The 21,180-nt window shown below is 35.4% G+C and overlaps 2 protein-coding genes across 2 annotated transcripts in view; one reads left to right on the top strand and one right to left on the bottom strand.

Annotated features, from left to right (window-relative positions):
* The window catches only part of LOC107035636 (HIV Tat-specific factor 1 homolog), a 68,484-nt gene extending 65,951 nt beyond the window's left edge, over positions 1-2,533 (bottom strand). The window contains exon 1 of the mRNA XM_015253151.1: positions 557-2,533. Within this exon, the coding sequence (XP_015108637.1) occupies positions 557-1,147 (591 nt within the window). The 5' untranslated portion in view covers positions 1,148-2,533. The remainder of the gene's footprint in view (positions 1-556) is intronic.
* A 3,287-nt stretch (positions 2,534-5,820) lies between these two features.
* Positions 5,821-20,762, top strand: LOC107035634 (X-linked retinitis pigmentosa GTPase regulator). The gene is made up of 12 exons (XM_015253150.1): positions 5,821-5,904; positions 11,175-11,300; positions 13,176-13,268; positions 13,393-13,455; positions 14,278-14,601; positions 15,326-15,478; positions 16,401-16,565; positions 16,657-16,778; positions 16,879-16,959; positions 17,570-18,599; positions 19,879-19,964; positions 20,034-20,762. The coding sequence occupies exons 1-12, from the start codon at positions 5,874-5,876 to the stop codon at positions 20,055-20,057; spliced, it is 2,298 nt and encodes a 765-aa protein (XP_015108636.1). The 5' UTR covers positions 5,821-5,873; the 3' UTR covers positions 20,058-20,762.
* The last annotated feature ends 418 nt before the right edge of the window (positions 20,763-21,180 follow it).

Consider the following 21,180-nt stretch of genomic DNA (forward strand, 5'->3'; position numbering starts at 1 on the left):
TAGTTAGGACTTTTTTTAAAATAAATTTTTGAAAAATCACCCCTGAAAAAAAAAGCCCCTACTTCATCCCCCTACTTATCCCCCCTACTTCATTATTTCCAAAAAATTTTATCACCAATCGGTAGCAAATTGTTTGAAGATTTTTGCGAGTTAAGAAAAAATCGTNGAAACACACAAACTTCACGCATGCGTGGAGTGTATGGAGTGTACGGGAGTGATTCACGCAATGGTGCGAATAGTCACGGCCTATTTATAAAATATCAGAAGACATTTTCTCCACGTGAATAAATTCCCACCAAAAAATGTGTCCTCATTTTCCCCTAAACTCCCTCAATTTCAAATAATCAAACATTAAAAAAACAGCAGAAAATGGAACTGAAACTGGAAAAAATTTTGATCTAAATAAATCAAATTTCATTCTAAACAGCAAGAAAATCCCTCAAAAATGAAAAAAATCTTTTAATTTTTCCCAGTCAACCTCAACTTCTAAACACCTCAAAGTCAGTTCCATTTCCCTCCAACAATTCTCTAACAGAAAATAAAAAATTCTCCTTACTTTCGGAAACCACGCGCTCTTCTCTCGATCCCACATGTAAACAGAGCCATCATTGGGGTCAGTATACGTGTGAGTATCGTCCTCAAATCCATAGACACCCCCAGGGGCAGCCACCTCAGGTCCACTCCCCCTCTCCTCCTTCACAACCCACTCCTTCTTATCCTGATCGAACTTATAAGTGACATTGGACGCTTGGTCAGTGTAAACATAGTTCTTCCCATCGAATTCGTAATTCTGCATGGGGTTCTCAGGCCCCTCAGCCTCCTCAGCCTCCCTAGGGACCCAGGAGTTCTTCTCCTTGTCCCAGATCAACTTCCTCCCTGTTCCTGGTTCCGTGTAAATGCACAAATCCCCCTCGTAAGTCAAATGCTGGGAGTAATCACTGGGGGGTTGATCAGCCCCTGATTTCGAGGCTTTGGGATTGGATTCCTCTTCCTCGTCGGTATCGAACTCCTCAACGTCACCTTCCGGGGGCTTTTCTCTGGGTTTTTCTGGGTTTCCCGAAGGTTTCACGTCTCTCGATGCACCAGGGACATTTTTTCCGCTGGGATTCACCTCCAATTCCTCCGAATCACTACTTTTATCACTCATTTTATCTTTTTTTCGTTTAATTTACATCAGTTGCGAACTGAATTCCTCGTCGTTGAATAAAAACTGGAGGATTAATCGTTCTTTTCACTTCTTGGTTGTGATTCTGACACTTTTATTGTCAATAGTTAATGGAATTTTTAAAAATTTATTAGATAATGGAAGGGTGACGGTAATTTTTTAGTTTAAAACGGTAAGTTTTCACAGAAACTGAGGAAACTTTGGTTTTTGTGGGAAACAACTGCACAGGAATAATTATTAGTCTATTCACTTCGATGTCAAGTTGTTAAATTCTTCATCAATGATAAACTGAAGTTTTAATCATTATTTTCACTTCTTGATTATAATTAGGACAATTTTATTTTCAATAATCAACGGAATTTTTCACATGTTTTTAGATATTGGAAGGATGAAGGTAATTTTTTAGTTTAAAACGATAAGTATTGGTCAGAGTCTTCACACAAAACTGATGACACTTTGGTTTTCTGATGCAGAAAACACTAGCGCAGCAATAATTATTAGCCTACTCACTTCGATTTAAAATCGTTAAATTCTTCTTCACCAACATAAAACTGAAGTACTACTCATTATTTTCACTTGTTGATTATGATTCTAACACTTTTATTGTCAATAATCAACGGAATTTTCTAAATTTTAGTCCATATTGGAAGGATGAAGATAATTTTCCATTAATTTTAGTTAAAATTAAGGAAACTTTGATTTTTTGATACAGAAAACAGCACAGCAATTATTATTAGTCTATTCAGTTCGATTTCGGGTCATTGAATTCTTCTTCATCAACGAAAAACTGAAGTACTACTCATTATTTTCACTTGTTGATTATGATTCCAACACTTTTATTGTCAACAATCAATGGAATTTTCTCAATTTAATTAAATATTGAATGCATGGAGATAATATTCTAGCTTATAACCTCAAAACCGATAAATTATCGTCGGAATCTTCGCAAAAATTAAAGAAACTTCCTCATTTTTACTGCAGAAAACAGCACCGGAATAATTATTAGTCTATTTACACCGACTTCAAATCTATAAATTCCTCTTCATCAACGAAACACTGTAGCATTAATCGGTATTCTCACTTGTTTCTTGTAATTCTAATACCATTATTGTCAATAATCAATGTGATTTTCGTAATTTAATTAGATATTAAAAGCATGGGCACAACGTTACAGTTTATAACCTCCAAATCCATGAGTTTCCACCAAAATCGTCACGAAAATCAACAGAACTTTGATATTTTGATAGATTGAGCTGCACGGGGATTATTATGACTCTATTATCGATTAAATCCACGGAATATCAACGGGTTAAAATAGGAAAAATGGAACAAACATTCGGGAAAGTGACAGAGAAATGCGAACGCAACTGTGGAGTAAACAATACTGGGGCGGTGGCGACACACGGGGCTGGTAAGGTAGGACGCAGTGTGACTGACTTGTTTGAATTTGAATCTTGGAGAAAATACTACTGGGTTTAGCGATAATTTAGCCACTGGAACCTACATTTGGATGATTAATGCTGGAAAAATCTAGAATATTCTGAAATATTGTCGAGAAATTTTTCTAGAACTCCCAATAATTTTCATAAAGACCGAATAATCCTGCACGATTTTCCCAAAATGATTCTCAAATTTTCTAGAAGATTCTGTACCGGTCTAGACCGCTCTATAACTTTCTAGAACATTCAATGATTTTTCAGAGAGGCGGACATCTCAAATTTACTATATAACAAGATCGAAGACGCGCTCCGCGCTTCTAGCAATTTGATACATTTTATATGATTCATCACGTTATTATTGTAAGTTGATTGAAATCATTATGTTTCTTTCTTTAGAAATTCGTAGGAAGCGATGAAAACTTCTATTGAAAATCCATAATTTGTTTTTCATTCCAAAGGGATCTTGAATCTTGGAGAAAATACTACTAGGTTTAGCGATAATTTAGCCACTGGAACCTACATTTGGACGATTAATGCTGGAAAAATCTAGAATATTCTGAAATATTGTCGAGAAATTTTTCTAGAACTCCCAATAATTTTCATAAAGACCGAATAATCCTGCACGATTTTCCCAAAATGATTCTCAAATTTTCTAGAAGATTCTGTACCGGTCTAGACCGCTCTATAACTTTCTAGAACATTCAATGATTTTTCAGAGAGGCGGACATCTCAAATTTACTATATAACAAGATCGAAGACACGCTCCGCGCGTCTAGTAATTTAATACATTTTATATGATTCATCACGTTATTATTGTAAGTTGATTGAAATCATTATGTTTCTTTCTTTAGAAATTCGTAGGAAGCGATGAAAACTTCTATTGAAAATCCATAATTTGTTTTTCATTCCAAAGGGATCTTGAATCTTGGAGAAAATACTACTAGGTTTAGCGATAATTTAGCCACTGGAACCTACATTTGGACGATTAATGCTGGAAAAATCTAGAATATTCTGAAATATTGTCGAGAAATTTTTCTAGAACTCCTAATAATTTTCATAAAAACCGAATAATCCTGCACGATTTTCCCAAAATGATTTTCAAATTTTCTAGAAGATTCTGTACCGGTCTAGACCGCTCTATAACTTTCTAGAACATTCAATGATTTTTCAGAGAGGCGGACATCTCAAATTTACTATATAACAAGATCGAAGACGCGCTTCGCGCGTCATGCGTCGTGTTCCTGTCATGATTTTCCGAAGCGGAAATTTATTCTTTAGCTTCTGCACAAATCGCGAAATTCCTAAAAATTTCTAGAACATTCCAGAGTTTTTTGGAACATTTTGTATTGAAAAATTGAAGAGCCTTTCAGAGGCTCGCAGAGGCGATTCACGAATTTTCCGGAGGTTTCTGAACCTTCCATGAATTTCCGGAGAAATGGACACCTCAAATTATACAGAGTAAGATTCCTCTGTAAAGACAAATGTGCCCAGAAGTTTCTCAAGTTTGCTCGTTAACCTTTGTTCCCCTTCAAAGGAATATTCAATGATTGATGTATTCATTAGAAACTCCGAGGGATTTCTTTAACACCCGAACCTGTTTAGTGAAAATTGGGGGGAAGAGAATGAACAGTGGAGTTTCAGCAGTTCCGAGGCAATTAATCATCTTTTGTCAAGTGCAAATTAAACAATAAGTGAATAAACGCTTTTTTCCAGCTCTAAATCCGCTCTCTAAAAAAGATTAGGCCGAAAATTTTCAGAGATATTCATTCAAAACTGACCAACAGTCAAATCGATTTAAAATTGTCAAACTGATTTAATGTTCCGGTTCGCCAGTGAATCAGGAAAATTCTCGACGCCAGATCCCACGGCGGGGTTTCCCTCCAAAATTATATATCTGATTATATCTGACTCTTGACCCGGGGGTAAATGTTCAAATTTATCATCTTTTATGAAAATGAAGTTATTTAAGGGCTTTGGAACCCGATATTTCCCGGCTGTCCCACGAGGTCAATTAAACCCCCTTTATCACTGTCGTTTCCGGAAAATAACGACTCCAAAAATAACTTTCATTCAAATCCGAGTACATGCTTTGTTTTGGCTCCTTATCTGGCTCTAGACACCAACGATTATTAAGTTTTGGATTATTTTGTTTAGTATTCATGACATTTTTTGTTAGAGTTATTAAATTATTATTAGGGTGATTAAATTATTCTTGAGCTTATTGGATTCAATATGAAATAAAAGATCGCGATTTGACAATAAAATCGTATTGTGAACACATTTTTTTCTACTTTAAATTTCACGGGAATTCCAAATTTTTCAGCAGCTAAAAAACAAAAATTCCTAACTAACTTGAATTTTCAATTATTTTAATAGCACATGAATATTCAATAACAAATTATGTTGAATTTTTCTAATTTATATTGATTTTCACGAACTAATTGAACTGAAAATTAGAGTTACCATTCATGAACCCATAAAATTTGTATTCCAAATTTGTCGGCAACAAAAAAACAAAAATTCCTAACTTGAATCTGCAATGATTTTAATAGCACATATGAATATTCAATAACAAATTATTTTGAATTTTTCTGATTTATGTTGATTTTCATGAACTAAATGAACTGAAAATTAGAGTTAGCATTAATGAACTCCTAAAATTTTGAATTTTTAACGAAGAAATCCCTTAAAATTTCAGTGGAACTGTCACGTGAAGAAAATTTCCAAAGAATACATTTAAAAAATTGCAAAAAATTCTCAACAGTGCATTATGCTCCCTTATTCGTTTTATCTCCCAGCTTCATTCTCAAATGCATTGCAAACTATAAACTTCTGCTTCGATAATCCCCTAAAACCCGCAGAAACTCAAGGACAAGCTATTTCCTTCAATAAACTGAACCAATAACTGTCATCCGCCAATTGCCACAGAGTCACCCCAACCCCTAATTAATCCGAGCAAACTCATCACCCCAAAACCCCCCCATTCACTTATTGACGCCCAGTCCCCCCCTCCCGAATAAAAAATTCATACTAAAACCCTGCATCACTCCGTCAACAATGAAATTTCGAAAATTTCACGTGACTCGCAGTCGTGCGGGGGATTCGTGTCCAGTTGTGAGCGAAGGTGGCGAGCCATTCGTTTTGGAATTGATTTCCCCCCCGAGTTGTTGCTTGGCAACGTCAACCGTTCAAAGTTGCTACCACGCTAGTGCCCGGTGTCACAGTGCCGGCAGTTAGTCGACTGGCTTTGCGCTTAGCAGGGTGTAAACATGGGCCTCCCCGACATTGACAACATACCGGGTAACGACTGAATCAAAAGTATCAAATGCACCTAAACACTGAATCCTCCCCCAGGCGCACTATTTATTCCACTGCAAACGATTTATTTAAAACAAACGGGAATATTTTGCTGAAGACTTGAAATTGTCGCACTCACCACTGAATTATTCATCCATCTCTGCAAATAACTGGGTAGAGTTATGTCATAATCACACGTGACCGCTGTATTTTTCTTATAGCCGGAATTATTCGATCAAATCCGCACTTTTACGCTCCATTTTAAAGTGAATTCGCTAAGTCTGCGGATGGAAATCTATTTATTCAGGTATTGAACAACGGTATTGAACAACTCCTTTCGGCCAATTTATGGTCTCGAATCAGCAAAATTATTAAAAGTTTCTATCTTGAAAAAATGAAAATCCCCCCGTTTTTTTAATTTTGACAACTTTTGATGTGCACACTTCTTCAGGAAAGTTTATTTATCTGTGGACCAAAGTTTCTAAATATATACTTGATGTTTTAACGAAACCACATGTTATACTGTTTCACCTATTGTATAGTATGAACAAAATTTTCTCGTAATTTACGTATTAAATCTCCTCGCCTTATGAAATTGGTTAATGTCTCCTCCCATAGCTATTATCAAATCATTAATAAAAAATGATGCAATTTTTGCTTCAAAAATATTACAAAAGTCATGAGCTACTTATAATCTGTTATCATCGTCTCAGAGAGAAATAATTTTAATAAAAATTCTCTGATTGTTTCTCTGAAATTTTTTCGTGCGTGTAATTGAAACATTTTTATTGGAATACACATTAGTTTATTAATTCCCAACAAAAATATCTTTGAAATTAATAAAACAATTTCTAACGAAGAATTTAATTTAATTACTTTCCAAATTGATTTGACAAAATCAAGATTCATCTTTCTTCGGGTTTTTCCGAGAGAATAAAATACGTTTTCCGAAATGACAGGAAAATCTCTCCATTGTCCTCCATTTTTCTCTCATGCATGCATGAACAAGTGGTTACACCAATATTATTCCGTCCCAGACTCGTCTCCCCCTATATCCCATGCAAACTTTTTCATGAATGGTATTTTTTCGTGCGCATCGATCTGCGATCCGCTTGCAACGTCGAGTTCGACGACCTACGGCAAGAGTAGTTAATGTATTCCTGGCTGTGTAAGAGTTTTCGGAATACAGATATTCAAATCACGCAGATGAGAGTATAACTATCGAAGATTTATTTGACAATTAAATTTTTTAGCCATAACTCGCGCTGAAAATGTGAACGTTAACGCGCAGTAGTCGTCACAGGTGCATTAATGATGTTTATTTTTGCCGAGTGGAGGATTTTAATCGCAGATATTCGCACGAAAATGCTAAACACTCGAGTACTTTCACTCTCTATTAACATGTCATCGACATTTTCAAGAATAACTGCACTGAAATTAACAATTGTCACTGATTTTTTCATCAAATTATGAACTTCTAATTACGAAGTTCTTTGAACTTTCAGTAAAACTGTCACTAAACCTCACTTAATGAAGTTTATTCCAGCCTGCAAGGGATTTTAATCGCAGATATTCACACGAAAATGCTAAGCACTCGAGCACTTTCACTCTCTATTAACGTGTCATCGACATTTTCAAGAATAATTGAACTGAAATCAATAGTTTCCACTAATTTTCTCGTCAAATTATGAACTTTCAATTAAGATCCTTGAAATTTCAGTGAAATCATCACTAAAAAATCCTAGCGAATTAGTTAGAAAATTCTATTGAATTTCCATTGGACTTTCTATTAGTTTTTGGCCGATTCTATTGAAATGTTTCAATAGAATTCGATTTTTCTGTATAACTTACTCTCTTCATATATTTTCTGTAGAATTTCCTCGGTTCAAATTTTTCAACTTTTTCTCATTCAATTTGTCTTTTATTCTCTCATCAAGAAAATCAAACAAACAAACTTTGTAAAATCGAATTCTACTGACTTTTTCTATTAAAGTTTTTCGTACGTGTCAAAGTATCTTTTACAGTTTGGTACAGACAGCAGAATAGATTCAGATATTTTCAATCATTAAATCTGTCAATTAAATTGCGTGAAAAAAAAATTTTTAATCATGAATATCATAAAATTTTCAATTACACATGAAAACATCAATGTTATTCTCCCAAATTGGCATCGAAAACATGTCAGTCGACCTATATCTACCCACATCAATGTACACCCGGATAAAAATCGGTAAATGAAAAAACAAAAGTGCGTGAGAAGTGGGAAGTTGTGCCCCAAGGTCCTCTCGAAAAATAAATCACCATATCGTCTGACCAGGGAGGATGTCCATGAATCAACTCCGTGTGTATTCGAGGCGGGAGTCAAACCAGTTGAAGTTGTGGGGTGCTACCTCTTCATACAAAAGGTCATATAGTGATGCAATTTAAACGAGTGTATTTGTGGATATACAGAGAAAACGCCTCGAGAATTTACGCTGCGTTCTTATCAAAAGTTCAAACGTTAAGCGTTCTGCATTATTCATCGGCCATTCATTCTCGAAAATGTCGGTGACACGTTAATAGAGAGTGAAAGTACTAGTGTTTAGCATTTTCTTGTGAATATCTGGGATTAAAAGCCCTTACGGGGTGAAATAAACCTCATTAAGAATATCCAAGTAAACTAAAAAAAAGTACTTCTCACCGGAAAAGTTCGGAAAGTACTTGTCCAAGTCCTTTTAGTGTCCTTGAGTGAAGTGCAAGATCTGCCGATCAAGTAGAAATAGCACTGGGAGGAAGTTTTAATACTTTCTGGCAGTACTTTTAGTACTTTTCACAAGTACCAAAGGTATTGGTGAAAAGTAAATTTTTATCTTCTCCCAAGTATTTTTATGCTTAATTCTAGTACTTCCAATTGATTACTTCACACAGAGAGAAATTTTTTAGAAAAATTCTAGTGCTAGCACGGTAAAAGAGGCGCAAAGTGACGGCCAGGGAAAAATTCCAGGTTGGCACTGGAAATTTTATTTGGGAAAACGTGAATTTTTCCCATATTTCTGTGAAAATTTCACAGAAATCCCCAGAAATTTTACCAGAAATCCTGAGAAATTTGACCTTAACAGCACTAGGATTTTTCACAACCGGTGGATTGTGATTTTTGTCAGTACTCATACTAGAATTTTTCTAGAAAATTTCTCTCCGTCCACTGAGAACAATCGGTAGACTGTCATTTTTATGGGTGTTTTCCAATTCATTCATTCATTTTCATTTTCAATGCAATTGTCTGCCATTAAAGCAGACAATTTTTAAAATATTTTTTCAAGGAAATTAAAAAATTTGAAAATATGAGCCAAAAAGAATAACATGTCCTCGGGGAATAATAAATTTTCAAACCGCTAAAATACCCGTTTGATAACGTAAATGACGCTCGAAATAGACGTGAATTACGATTTCAAAAAAGTGAAACGCGAATTCAAAGTCTTTTTCCGGAAAATTCAGTCAAATTATTTCAATGTATAATGGAGTTTTTCATCGAGACGAAAAATAAATGCTATTTTCATTAGATTCCCACAAAACATTGCCTAGCTGTGAATACATATGGATTAAGCAGGAAAAACATATTTCCATCGTCATCATCATCATCATTATCATCATCATCAGCGAGCGAATAATTCAATTTGACCCAGAGTACTCGCCATTCCTCCCCCCACTGACCAATATTTTTCCCATTATTATTTTCTCTCTCCCACTGCTCGACTTTTCGTGGGCGTTTCGTGTCGACCAACGAGTGGAGATCACGAAACGATAATAAAAACACCGGGCTGACCTGGTCGGTGCTCCTTGAGAAATAAAAAATCGTAAAGCAGCCGGCCTAGTGCCCAGACTCCCATCAAACTCAAAAGATCCCGGAGATTAAACCCAAGTCATAGCGATATTTCTCTCATTTCGATTTTTCCTTTCGCCAAGGTCAAGGGTGGAGGGAATTAATTATATGGCCAGTTGTGACTGAGCAAAATTATATTTTCTGGTATATAATGCATGCGATGATTGTGAGATTGCGGGGGTGGAGAATATTCTAAGGGAAAAAGTAGGGTTGATATTTGTGAATGTGAGGAAACGTCTAATCAACGTCAAGAAATTTCCAAAAATAGACTCGAAGTTGTGGATGAGATGGTGATGTTCAAAAATAAAAATTGAGAATGAAAATTGTATTGTTATTTTTTAGGAATTGGGGAAAAATTACTGTTTGGAGAGAGAGGTAATTTTTGCTCCCTCAGGAGTTTTTTTTTTTCAAAATTTTGAAATTTTCTTCAAGTATTTTTTATTGCATTTCGTTCCACACACGGAGAAATTATTCATTAGAATTCACTTTATCTAAATGGAATCAACGAATTTAGGGAGCTTTTTTTTCAATCTTAAATTCAATTTTCAATTGCGTTTCTATTCTGATTCAAGGACTAGTGGCTCTTTAATATTTTTTAAAATATTCTTTAATATTATGAATGAAATAATTGTGTAGATTAGATTAATAAAAAATCAAATTTATGAATTTCGAATGGATGAATGAATTATTCATTTCGCATGATTGAAATATTTTCCTAAAAAAATACACAAGTTTATGAATTTCCAAAAAAAAATACAGTTGAAAGAATGAAAAACAATTTCAAATTAAAAATATTAATAATTTTTAAGAATACTAATATTATTAAATTCACACGCGTCATTTCTTCCGATAATTTTCCTTAATTCTTTATTCTGGACAGAATTGACACATTTTTATTCCCTGAGCATAAACTAAAAATGAAATAACTATTTAGAATGAATGAATGAATTATCCACTCCACATAAAACATAAATAAAACGTTTTCCTAAGAATAAAAAACATTTAATAATTTCCAACAAAAAAATTGTCAAAAGAATAAAAAAACTTGAAATTACGAATATGAATGATTAAAAATATCAATTTTATTAGATTTCTGCGTCATTTCTCGAGATAATTTTCCTCAATTTTTCCCTCCGGCTAAAATTGGAATATTCTTATTCCCGTGCCCGTCATCCCACAGCCCTCCTCAATTAAAAATTCCCCACTGTCACACCTCGAATCGCAACAACCCCGTTGAATCGATGAAAACGCAGCTAGGCCAACGACACTACCCCCCACAACCACGTGAATGTCCGACCCAGGTGCATCACATGTGATCCCACCTCCCAGCCTTGCACCATGCCATCAATAATAAAAGCCCGTAATGCCATATCAGCAGAGGCTCGAGCGCTAAAAACAATAATTTTTATTGCAGACACAGGCGCAGTGTTTACACTGGGCCGCAGTCGTTTCGCCGATAACGTAGCGTCGCATTTTTTTATCCGCAAAGATCCGGTGATCAGCATTGCCTGCGGCGACGAGCACTCGGCAGTTGTTTGTCGTGAGTATTTCATCATCACAACAAGTTCCTGTTTCATAAATTTTATCCTCAAAAATCATGTTCAATTCAATCGAGAGTGGATGCAGCATGTAGCGTATCGATTTGTACACCATTCGATGAATGATTTATGGGATAATCAATAACTGGACGAGTGGGCTATCCTTTGAGAGCCCTTCTCGCACATGTTACCTACATTTTTCACCGCAATATTGAGTATTACGTCTGAAATTGGATCAATAGAGCATTGTGTACATGGAGAAAATGGAAAAAGACGTTTGTGGATTGGAGGTCTAGAAAATTTATGGGGCTTCGAGGGTATTCCCTGGAGGATATGCTACTTCGGACTTTTAATTTCGCTGGAGTCTTATTTATTATTCATATTTGAACGGAGCTTGAATTTAAACTATTTGATCCTCGATTACCGGAGCTTTTGTGGAATTATTTTATCATTTAGAACAATTTAAAACTCAATCAAACTCATAAATTCAACGAATTTGATTTTTTTAAGGATCCACGACAGAAACTTTATTGAAGAATATGATTAACTTGATCTAAAGAATATTATAAGTTCGTCACACAATCCTCACTCGGATTTATAATTAGTTCACGTTTCCCTCGAGATTTGGAAGATGCAGTATGAAATATTCGGCTCAAGAAGCTGAATTTTCGGATGAGAATAACTCTCGAAAACTGAAGCTCAAAGAAAAATATTTCTTTCGAAGCAAACGGGTTGCTATCGCTTCATTATTATTCTCTTAAAAAACACATTTCGCGTATTTATTACATTTTTAACCGCAATATCGCGTATTACGTCTAAAATTGGATCAATAGAGCATTGTGTACATGGAAAAAATGGCAAAAGAAGTCTGTGAATTGGAGGTTTAGAAAATTTATGGGGCTTCGAGGATATATGCCAATTCGGACTTTCAATTTCGCTGAAATCTCATTTATTATTCATATTCATTTGAACGTCGGAGCTTCAATTTAAACTCTATTTGATCCTCGATTACAGGAGCTTTTGCAAAATTATTTTACTATTGGGAACAATTGTTAAATATTGATTCATTTAGAAATCAATTTACAAACATTTCCAGCAAACTTGCATAATGAAAGATTCAATGAATTTGATTTTTTTTATTAAAGAATATGATTAGGTTTATGCAAAAAATATTCAGACACATCGAAAATATTATAAGTTCGTCTCACAATCCTCACTCAGATTTACCATTTGTTCGCGTTTTCCCCGAGATTTGGAATATCTCTCAAAAAGTAAAACTCAATAAAAAAAAGACCTCGTTCGTAGCGAACGGGTTGCTATCGTTTCATTATCTCTCTCTTAAAAAACACATTCCCCGTATTTACTACTAAATTCTTTCAAGCAAAACTTCTTCGGCAGTTTTTTTCCGATACTAAAAGATCCCTCCCCCATCCTTAATCATTTCCTCCTCTCCCTATATACCCCCCACAAATGTTGTCCGCAAATATTTTGATGGCAAACTTTATGACTAGAGTGGAAGAGGCGCGAGGTGAAGGAGAATCGTTTGGCCTCCGAGAGTCGAACCATCAAATGATTTACAGCAGCTGCAGCTAACATTTAAACCATGATATATCCCTCCAGAAAAGCCTCAACCCGTACACAAAGGATAACCACTCTGTCCAACTGAAAATCGATACGCATATACATGCCACGGAATAACAGAATGAACTCCTGCGAACCCTTGGTCTTTTATTCCGCAATTTGCGGAGAGTCGTAAAGGCTTTATCTGGCTCTTTGGGACAGGAGTCATTATGTTGATGATGACCATGGGGATAGCAGTTACTGTGGTAAATTAAATGGCCCTAATTTTTACACGTATTTTGTTTCATATTTCCAAGAGAGCGGAAGGTTATTCGTCTTTGGTAGCAACGATTGGGGTCAATTGGGTCTCGGCCACAAGAATCACGTCAGCAAGCCTTCGTGCGTGAAAAGTCGGTAATCTCGATAGTCCAGGGGGGGCAGTTTCTCCCCGAGAAATTGTCGATTTTTGGGCATTAGTTGTTTATCTATTCGCCACATGAATTTTAATGGATGATGGTTGGGGGGCTTTTGCAGGTCTCAAACCGGAGAAAGTATCGCACGTGGCATGCGGGAGGGCTCACACATTGATATGCACAGGTGAGACACTTCTGATTATGTCATCAACCGTTATTGATTGAGTTATGAAATATGAGGGAATGACGCTTGAAGGAGTTACAATGGGGGGTACAATTTTCCACTACTCAAAGTTGTTTGAATTAACGAGAATACGAATTCTATGGGATTTCCATTGAACTACCGCAGCTTTGCTGTGTCTAATACCAAATATTTATTCATAATTTTTCCCTACTATCAGACTAGATCAGTACCGAAGCGGTAAAATGGTTCGACTTAGCTATCAGCTCAGTTTTTAAGGAATATCTCGGAATCTAAGGGGGATAGCGAAATTTTCGTCACGACCTTTTTCATAGCTCTCAATTCGCTCTACAAAAAAGGTTATAATGAAACTTTTGCTATCTGCCTTAGATTCTGAGATATTCCTTGAAAACTCGAGGACGTAGGGCTAGGCGGACACCCATCCAAATGTGACCGCTACTATCGCTTCTAATTGCAACTATTCTACAGAAAAAAATCTAACGCGAATGTAACATACAAGCAAACATGACTAGTAAGATAATTCAATAAATTATGGGTCTCAACTCCTCCGATATTGCACTATATGATAATTTTTCAGTTCACCCTGATTCATGCAGGGGAAATTTTTATGAGAAATTCATGTATAACTGTAGATTACCCCATTAAGATAGCGAAATCTCAAACAGAATATCGATCGCGTAATTCTAATGGTGATGACAGCAATTAGAATTTTCAATTTTCCATGGACGCATGAATAATGAGGAAAACGGGATAACATGAATTCACGAAAACGGTCTGACTCAATACGGAATTTACCTACTGCAGATGGGCAGAAGATATTTGCATGCGGAAGTGACCAAGAGTCACAATTGGGAAGAGGTCAACAGACTGTGGGCGATAGTTCGAGCTCACCAATTATGATTTACGATTGTGGTATGGATGGACCCAAGGTGCTGGAAATTGCTGCTGGATCACAGCATTCGCTGGTGTTGACCAGCGATGGTGGAGTTCTCGCCTGGGGTAGCAATTTAGAGGGACAGCTGGGGCTACATGGGGTTTCCGGTCTCATTAATACACCTACGAGGGTTCATATACCGGAGCCAGTCAAGCAAATCAGTGCTGGGTACTATCATTCGGCCTTTTTGACAGGTCAGTGGGTTCAATTCACAGGTTTTTGAGACGTCTTGGGTCGAGAGAACATTTGGGGAATTTTAGACATCAATTTTCTTTTATTTTATTGTGTAAGATAAATTTGAGAAATTTTTTTCGCAAAGGAATGCTCTTATTTTTAACATTTCATGCTCGTAAATAAATAATGAAAATTGTTTAAACTTCAGAGATGTTTTCAATTTCTTGTAAAATTATGATTTTTGATGAAACTTTAAATGAATGATTTTACGGCAAATTATTGTTCATAATTTTTTTATGAAAAAAGTCGTACGCTTGAACTTACAATTTATTTGACTATTCTATTCATTTTTTCTCATTAAATGAATTTTCCATTTTTTTTTATTGTTTTCAATTTTTTTCAGCGGTTGAACATGTGAAGAATGAAATTTGAAATCATTGCAAAATTTTCAATTACAAATTAAAAGTAAAACCAAAAATCGTTTTGCAAAAAAAATGGTGCAGTACTTGGAAATCTTCACAAGTAACTTTATATCAATAATCGACAATTATTTTTTATTGATGCAATCGATTATTTCCATCCTGTTACATTCACCCGGCCTTCTCGGAACCCAGTCGACTATAATTAGCCACTTGTTCCATCAAAAGATCCCGAAAACGTAATTTCCTAAAAACCAATTTCATCTGGGCAGGTAAATTGATAGTTGTAAAACCGTAAAATCCGACGGAATTGCAATTTTTCTAGAGAGCGGAGCGGTTTACGTCTGCGGCGAAGCGGAAAGTGGAAAACTGGGCATAGTCCTGGACTTTAGGACACAGTTGGCGCCCAAACAGATGTCGCTATCCGTGAAAGCTGCTCACGTTGCCTGCGGCGGTCATCACACACTCGTTTTCGGAGGTGATAAAACATTTTCATGTGGACCAACTTTTTAAATTAATTTCGCTATCATAAATTGGACGATATCATCCGAGTGAAGAGCTTCCGATGATGAATTTTGTCGAATAAATTGTGCGAGAGAAATTCAAAATTTAAAAAGCTCTATTGAAATGACAATTTGCGGAAATTTAATAGCGTTCAAAACATTTTTGTCCAATAAATAAATAACAGAAATTGTTTGAAGGTTCGAAACATTGATTTTTCTAGAATGAAGTTGAATCCTGGGGAAATTGTGAACATGGGAAAATTTTTTGTGATTTCGAAAAAATGACTTTTAAATTATTCAGTGAAAATTCCTAAAAATCCCGGAAACTCAAGTGGAAATCATTGTTGGGGAAAAAATTGAAAATTCAATGGAATTCAAGACTTTTGAGGAGCGCGATGATGAAATTTTCAATCAAAACAGGAATATTCAGCGCAAATTACGCTGGATTCAAAATTGATTGGAAAATCAAAAATTTATGCACAATTAATTCATTATGAACAAATTATGAAAATTGTTAACAAAAGTGTTAGAAAAAAATTGAAATTTGCAATTTTACTCAAAATTCAATGGAATCCGTAATTTTTGAGGATCAGGAAGACGAAAATTTCAATCAGAATTTACTGAACCACAATTAACTGAAAAAACACGAACCTAAATTTTTCTAGTTTCCATCAACTTCCCCAGAATAATTAAACTGAAATCTGGAATTTCCATTGCCATTTCAAATTAAATTATGAATTTTCAATGACGAAATTCTTTGAAATTCACTTCAAATCGTCGCTTGACAAAGATTCCCAAAAAATCTGCGAGAAATTTCGCTCAAAAAAAATTAAAAAACAACGTTAGAACCCATTCCTGTCCTGATAATCACAATACCGCATGCATTTCTCCACTTAGACGACGGCAACATCTACTGCACAGGGAGCAACGCAAGTGGGCAATTAGGAATGGGCACAAGTGTAACCGAAATTCAAACCCCAAAACAGCTTGCACGTGGTGCATTGCAGGACGAGAGCATCATAAAAGTTGTTTGCGGTGAAAGTCACATTGCCGTTGTTACAGGTGATATACCGCTCGATTTCTTTATCCCCAAGAGTCATTAATTAAACTCGCATGTAATGCATCATGATTATGCTTTTTATTCTCTCCAAAGGCTCTGGTAAAATTTTCACGTGCGGCGATGGTAGACACGGGAAACTGGGTCTCGAGGAGAACGAGAATAACGTACACGAGTTGACACATGCTATCAAGTATCAGGAGCTCTTTGTCACAAATGTAATTTCACGTTTATTTGATCAGTCATTGAGATAGCATGAAAAATCGATGTCGCAATTTATGTTTCTTTTTTACTTCATTTTGTTTTTTTTTTTAAAAGGTTGCATGCGGTGGTTGTCACACTATTTTGGTTGGACGGAGGCGGGAAATGGAAAATGGGGATGATGAATCTAAACAAATGGTGAGTTTCGGAGTTATTTTTAAATAACAAAACATGAAAGTAAATATATGTTGAGAATGTATGGATTTTAGGGATGAAAATATAGTAATTTAGGTATAAAAATATACATAAATATATTGGGGAACACGATTTTTTTTAGAAAAGAAAAAGTTTCATTCATAATTATCATTATTATTATTTACTTATTTGAATAATAAAAAAATATGTAAAAATATGTAATATTTTAAGATATAATATGAATATAATATATCATGTTTATATATATTAATATATATATACATTTTTTTAAGAAATTCAGATAGAAAAACATCTTAAAAAAGAAATTATAATAAGAATTGAAATTAATTTATAAATGGATATTATAAATTGTGATTATTATTATTATTTTTATTATTATTATTAATTGATAATAAATAATTAATGAATTTATATGATTAATGAATTGATATGAAAAAATTCTAATTTCACGGAAAATACAAAAATAGATGAATGAGAAAAGAATTCGCATTTCAGGGAAACACAATTTTTCGGCAAAAATAATTTTTCCTCTCAGTGTAGAACGAACATACCCACCTCCTTGCTATATCTACAATTGACCTCTCATCCACAGAAAATAAATGCACTACCCCCTCTGAAAGTCCCCGCATCGCGCATCCAAAACGACAGTCCCCCCGCAAAGCCCGATGGCCCCATCATCGGTAACAACGAGGAGAGCGAAAACGAAATCGCCTCGGAGAAGCTCGAAAACGACGAGACGGAGGAGCCAAAGTCTCCGCCAAACGAAGTGGAGAAACCAGAGCCCCCGAAGATGCCGTCGGACTACAGCGAGTCCGAGGAGATTAAAGTCAAAGAAGACGAAATGACTAACGAAAAACACCAGATGCAAAAGGAACCTGATCCTTCCGACGAGATCAACGACGCTGAGAACCCCGAGGAAGGGGAAAAACCAGAGGGAGTGGAGAGACCAAAGTCTTCCGTATCGAGGGTCAGTCGAGGTGACGACGAGATGAATAAGATGAACGAAACTAATTCGAATAATGAAACAAATTCAAAAGATGAAACAAATTCGAAAGATGAGATTAATGAAAAAGATGAAGTGAACGAAGCGAATGAAATAACGCGAGGGAATGAAAACGAAAAAGAAAAAATTGTGGAAGAAAATCCCAACGGCGAGGAGATGAATAAAGAGCCTGCCGAGTCACCCCCACTTCCGGTTCCGCCGCCGAAACCTCCGCGCCAGAAGACCGGAAGTGCGGAGAGTGGATCCTCGAGTGGTGGCAACAAATCGAGAAAGAGCTCCGGGAAAATGTCGATTCTTGAGGCAAATGCGAGCCTCGAAGAGCCTCAGGAAAACACGGAGGGACATGATGAGGAGGAGGAGAAGAAGAGTGAAAGGGGGTCGGGGAAAAAATCGGCGGGGAGTGAGAAAAGTCAATCGGGAAAATCGAAGGCTGAGTCGAATGAAACTGTGCCGATGGAGGCAGTCATTCAGAGCAGTATAGACCAGATAGGGAATGAGGTGGCGAATCAGGTGGACAAGGTGGAGGAGAAGGCCATGGAGACTGTCGCAGCCATCGGGGAGAAGATTGGGATTGCCGGTGATGATGCTGACGTCGTGCAATCGCCCGTTTCTCGGGGAGGTAATCTCGATTTTGCGGGATTTTAGGAGTTCTTGCACGGAGAGAAATACTCAAAAAAAATTACGTATCTTTTCCGTAATGCCGGAGCCAAATGTGGTTGTAGGAAATTTTACGGAACTGTAGTGGAATTTTTCCAGAGCGTTTCGTGATCTTTGCCTGAATCTCCTGTGAAAAATTATACCGTCACTCAAATTTTCTGGGTCGATTCCGTAATCGGTCAGCGAACTGTGAGTTCCGTAATTTTTACTGAACATTTCTCTCCGTGTGGGGGAGGTTGAAGGAGTAAGATTTTTTTATGTGGACACGGCTTTTGGTTTGTGTTGGGGGTCATTCGCGGAGTTACCCGTAACGCCCAGAGTCGTTTAGAGGAATTCTAGAGAATTCTAGGTTTTTTTTAGAAAATTCGAGAAAATTCTTCAGTTTTCTAGAAAATTCTGGAAATCTCTCCGACTGTCTGGAAATTTCAAGAAAATTTGAAAATTTTCTTGAAAGGTCTCCGGTTTTACAAAAAAATTCGAGAGAATTCTCCGGATTTTTAAAATTTTAGAGAATTTTAGAATTATCTAGAAAATTAGAAAAAATTCTNGAGGTTGAAGGAGTAAGATTTTTTTATGTGTACACGGCTTTTGGTTTGTGTTGGGGGTCATTCGCGGAGTTACCCGTAACGCCCAGAGTCGTTTAGAGGAATTCTAGAGAATTCTAGGTTTTTTTTAGAAAATTCGAGAAAATTCTTCAGTTTTCTAGAAAATTCTGGAAATCTCTCCGACTGTCTGGAAATTTCAAGAAAATTTGAAAATTTTCTTGAAAGGTCTCCGGTTTTACAAAAAAATTCGAGAGAATTCTCCGGATTTTTAAAATTTTAGAGAATTTTAGAATTATCTAGAAAATTAGAAAAAATTCTCCGGTTTTATATAAAATTCTTGAAAATTCTCTGGTTATCGGAAAATTTGCGAAAATTCTCGGATTTTCTAAAGTATTCAAATATTCTTTGAAAAATTAAATTTGTGTCAATCTTTACAATTAAAAAAATCCTAAGCAATTGCAACCTTTATAACGCAGTTAGGCTCAATACTACAAGATTTTTTACGATTGTTCAATGTTTTGGCGGTGAGAGATTTCAATGTCGGGATCAGTAATTTTTTTTTATTATTCTTTGGGAGCATTTTTAAAGAAAATTTCTCCTAAAGTCCTTCGTTTTTTAAATAAAAAATATACTATCAACAAATTGTCGATACCCACATAATTCTCAGCACTAAAAATCATCCATTCCTCTTTTCAGGAAAAATATCAAAATTATTTCATCTCAGAAGACAAGAAGTCGAGAATGGAAATAAACTAGGCAGTCCGCAACAAGTAAAAGCTAAAGTAAATATTAAAAAATAGTACACGCTTCTGACAATTTTCCAATCAATAACTTTTTATCTTAAATTTTAGTCGAAAACCTGCAGTATCCTGTGATCGATCAAGACTACCACGAATCACCTCCAGGGATTCCTCAACTATATTTTTTATAAATGAAAAAACCGCAAAAAAATGCGAACGCTGTGTTCGGGACCAAGGACGGGCATTACCACCGAAAATCGTCCGAGCCACCAAAGAAAATAGGATAATAACTTAATAATAATCAACAGTTGAACCCCCCTCATCCCACCATTCTCGAATAAAAAAATATAAATACGAGAAATTCCATTATTTAGACGTGCGTTATTAAACACGTAGGAAATAATTTTATAGATAAACCTAGTGGACTCAAAAATTCGATTGAATCTTTATGATGCTTTATATTGATTTTAGGCCGCTTCTGTAGAAAAATTCTGCAACTTATCTGGGTTTTTTAAATAAAAATGTTCAATGAGAAATATTCTTTATTAAAAAACGTCAATAGAATTCGATTTTTCTGTACAACTTATTTTATTGGGATATCTTCTATAGGAATTCTATAGAAGTTCCCGGGCACAAGGTTTTCATGTATTTTATGATATTTTTATTGATGAAAAAAGGAGAAAAATTAAGTGAAAAAATTGGAAAATTTATGTTGAAGAATTCTTATAGAAAATGCCTCAGGAAACATAGTTGTATAGAAAGTTGTATAGTTTCTATAAAATAGTTTCTATTTACTAGACGTGTAGTAAATCCACAAAATTCTTCAATAGAATCGATGAAAAAAAAAATTGAATTGATTTCTCTATAGAACTTATTCTATTCAGATATTTTCTATAAAAAATCTTCAGCTCAACTTCTATTCAGATATTTTCTATAAAAAATCTTCAGCTCAAAATTTTCATGTTGTTTTGTTTGATTTGTCAAATCAAAAGAAATGAAAAATTTATTTAAAAAAATAGAAAATTCATGTTGAGGAATTTTTATAGAAAATCTCTGAATAGAAAAAGTTCTATAGAAAGATGAAATTCTACTGAATTTTCCATAAAACAATTTTTATTTCCCATTTTCCATTAAAAAAGCCCCATAACTCCGCGAAATTCTTTAATAGCCTCGACTAAAAACAAACAAAACATTCAATAAAAATTCAATAGAATTTCCCGTCAAATTCACTAGGTTTTTCTACAAAATTTTGTTTCTT

This window comes from Diachasma alloeum, unplaced genomic scaffold (genome assembly GCF_001412515.2).
Source record: "Diachasma alloeum isolate Michigan unplaced genomic scaffold, Dall2.0 Dall_scaffold_00199, whole genome shotgun sequence".
Taxonomy (NCBI): Eukaryota; Metazoa; Arthropoda; class Insecta; order Hymenoptera; family Braconidae; genus Diachasma; species Diachasma alloeum.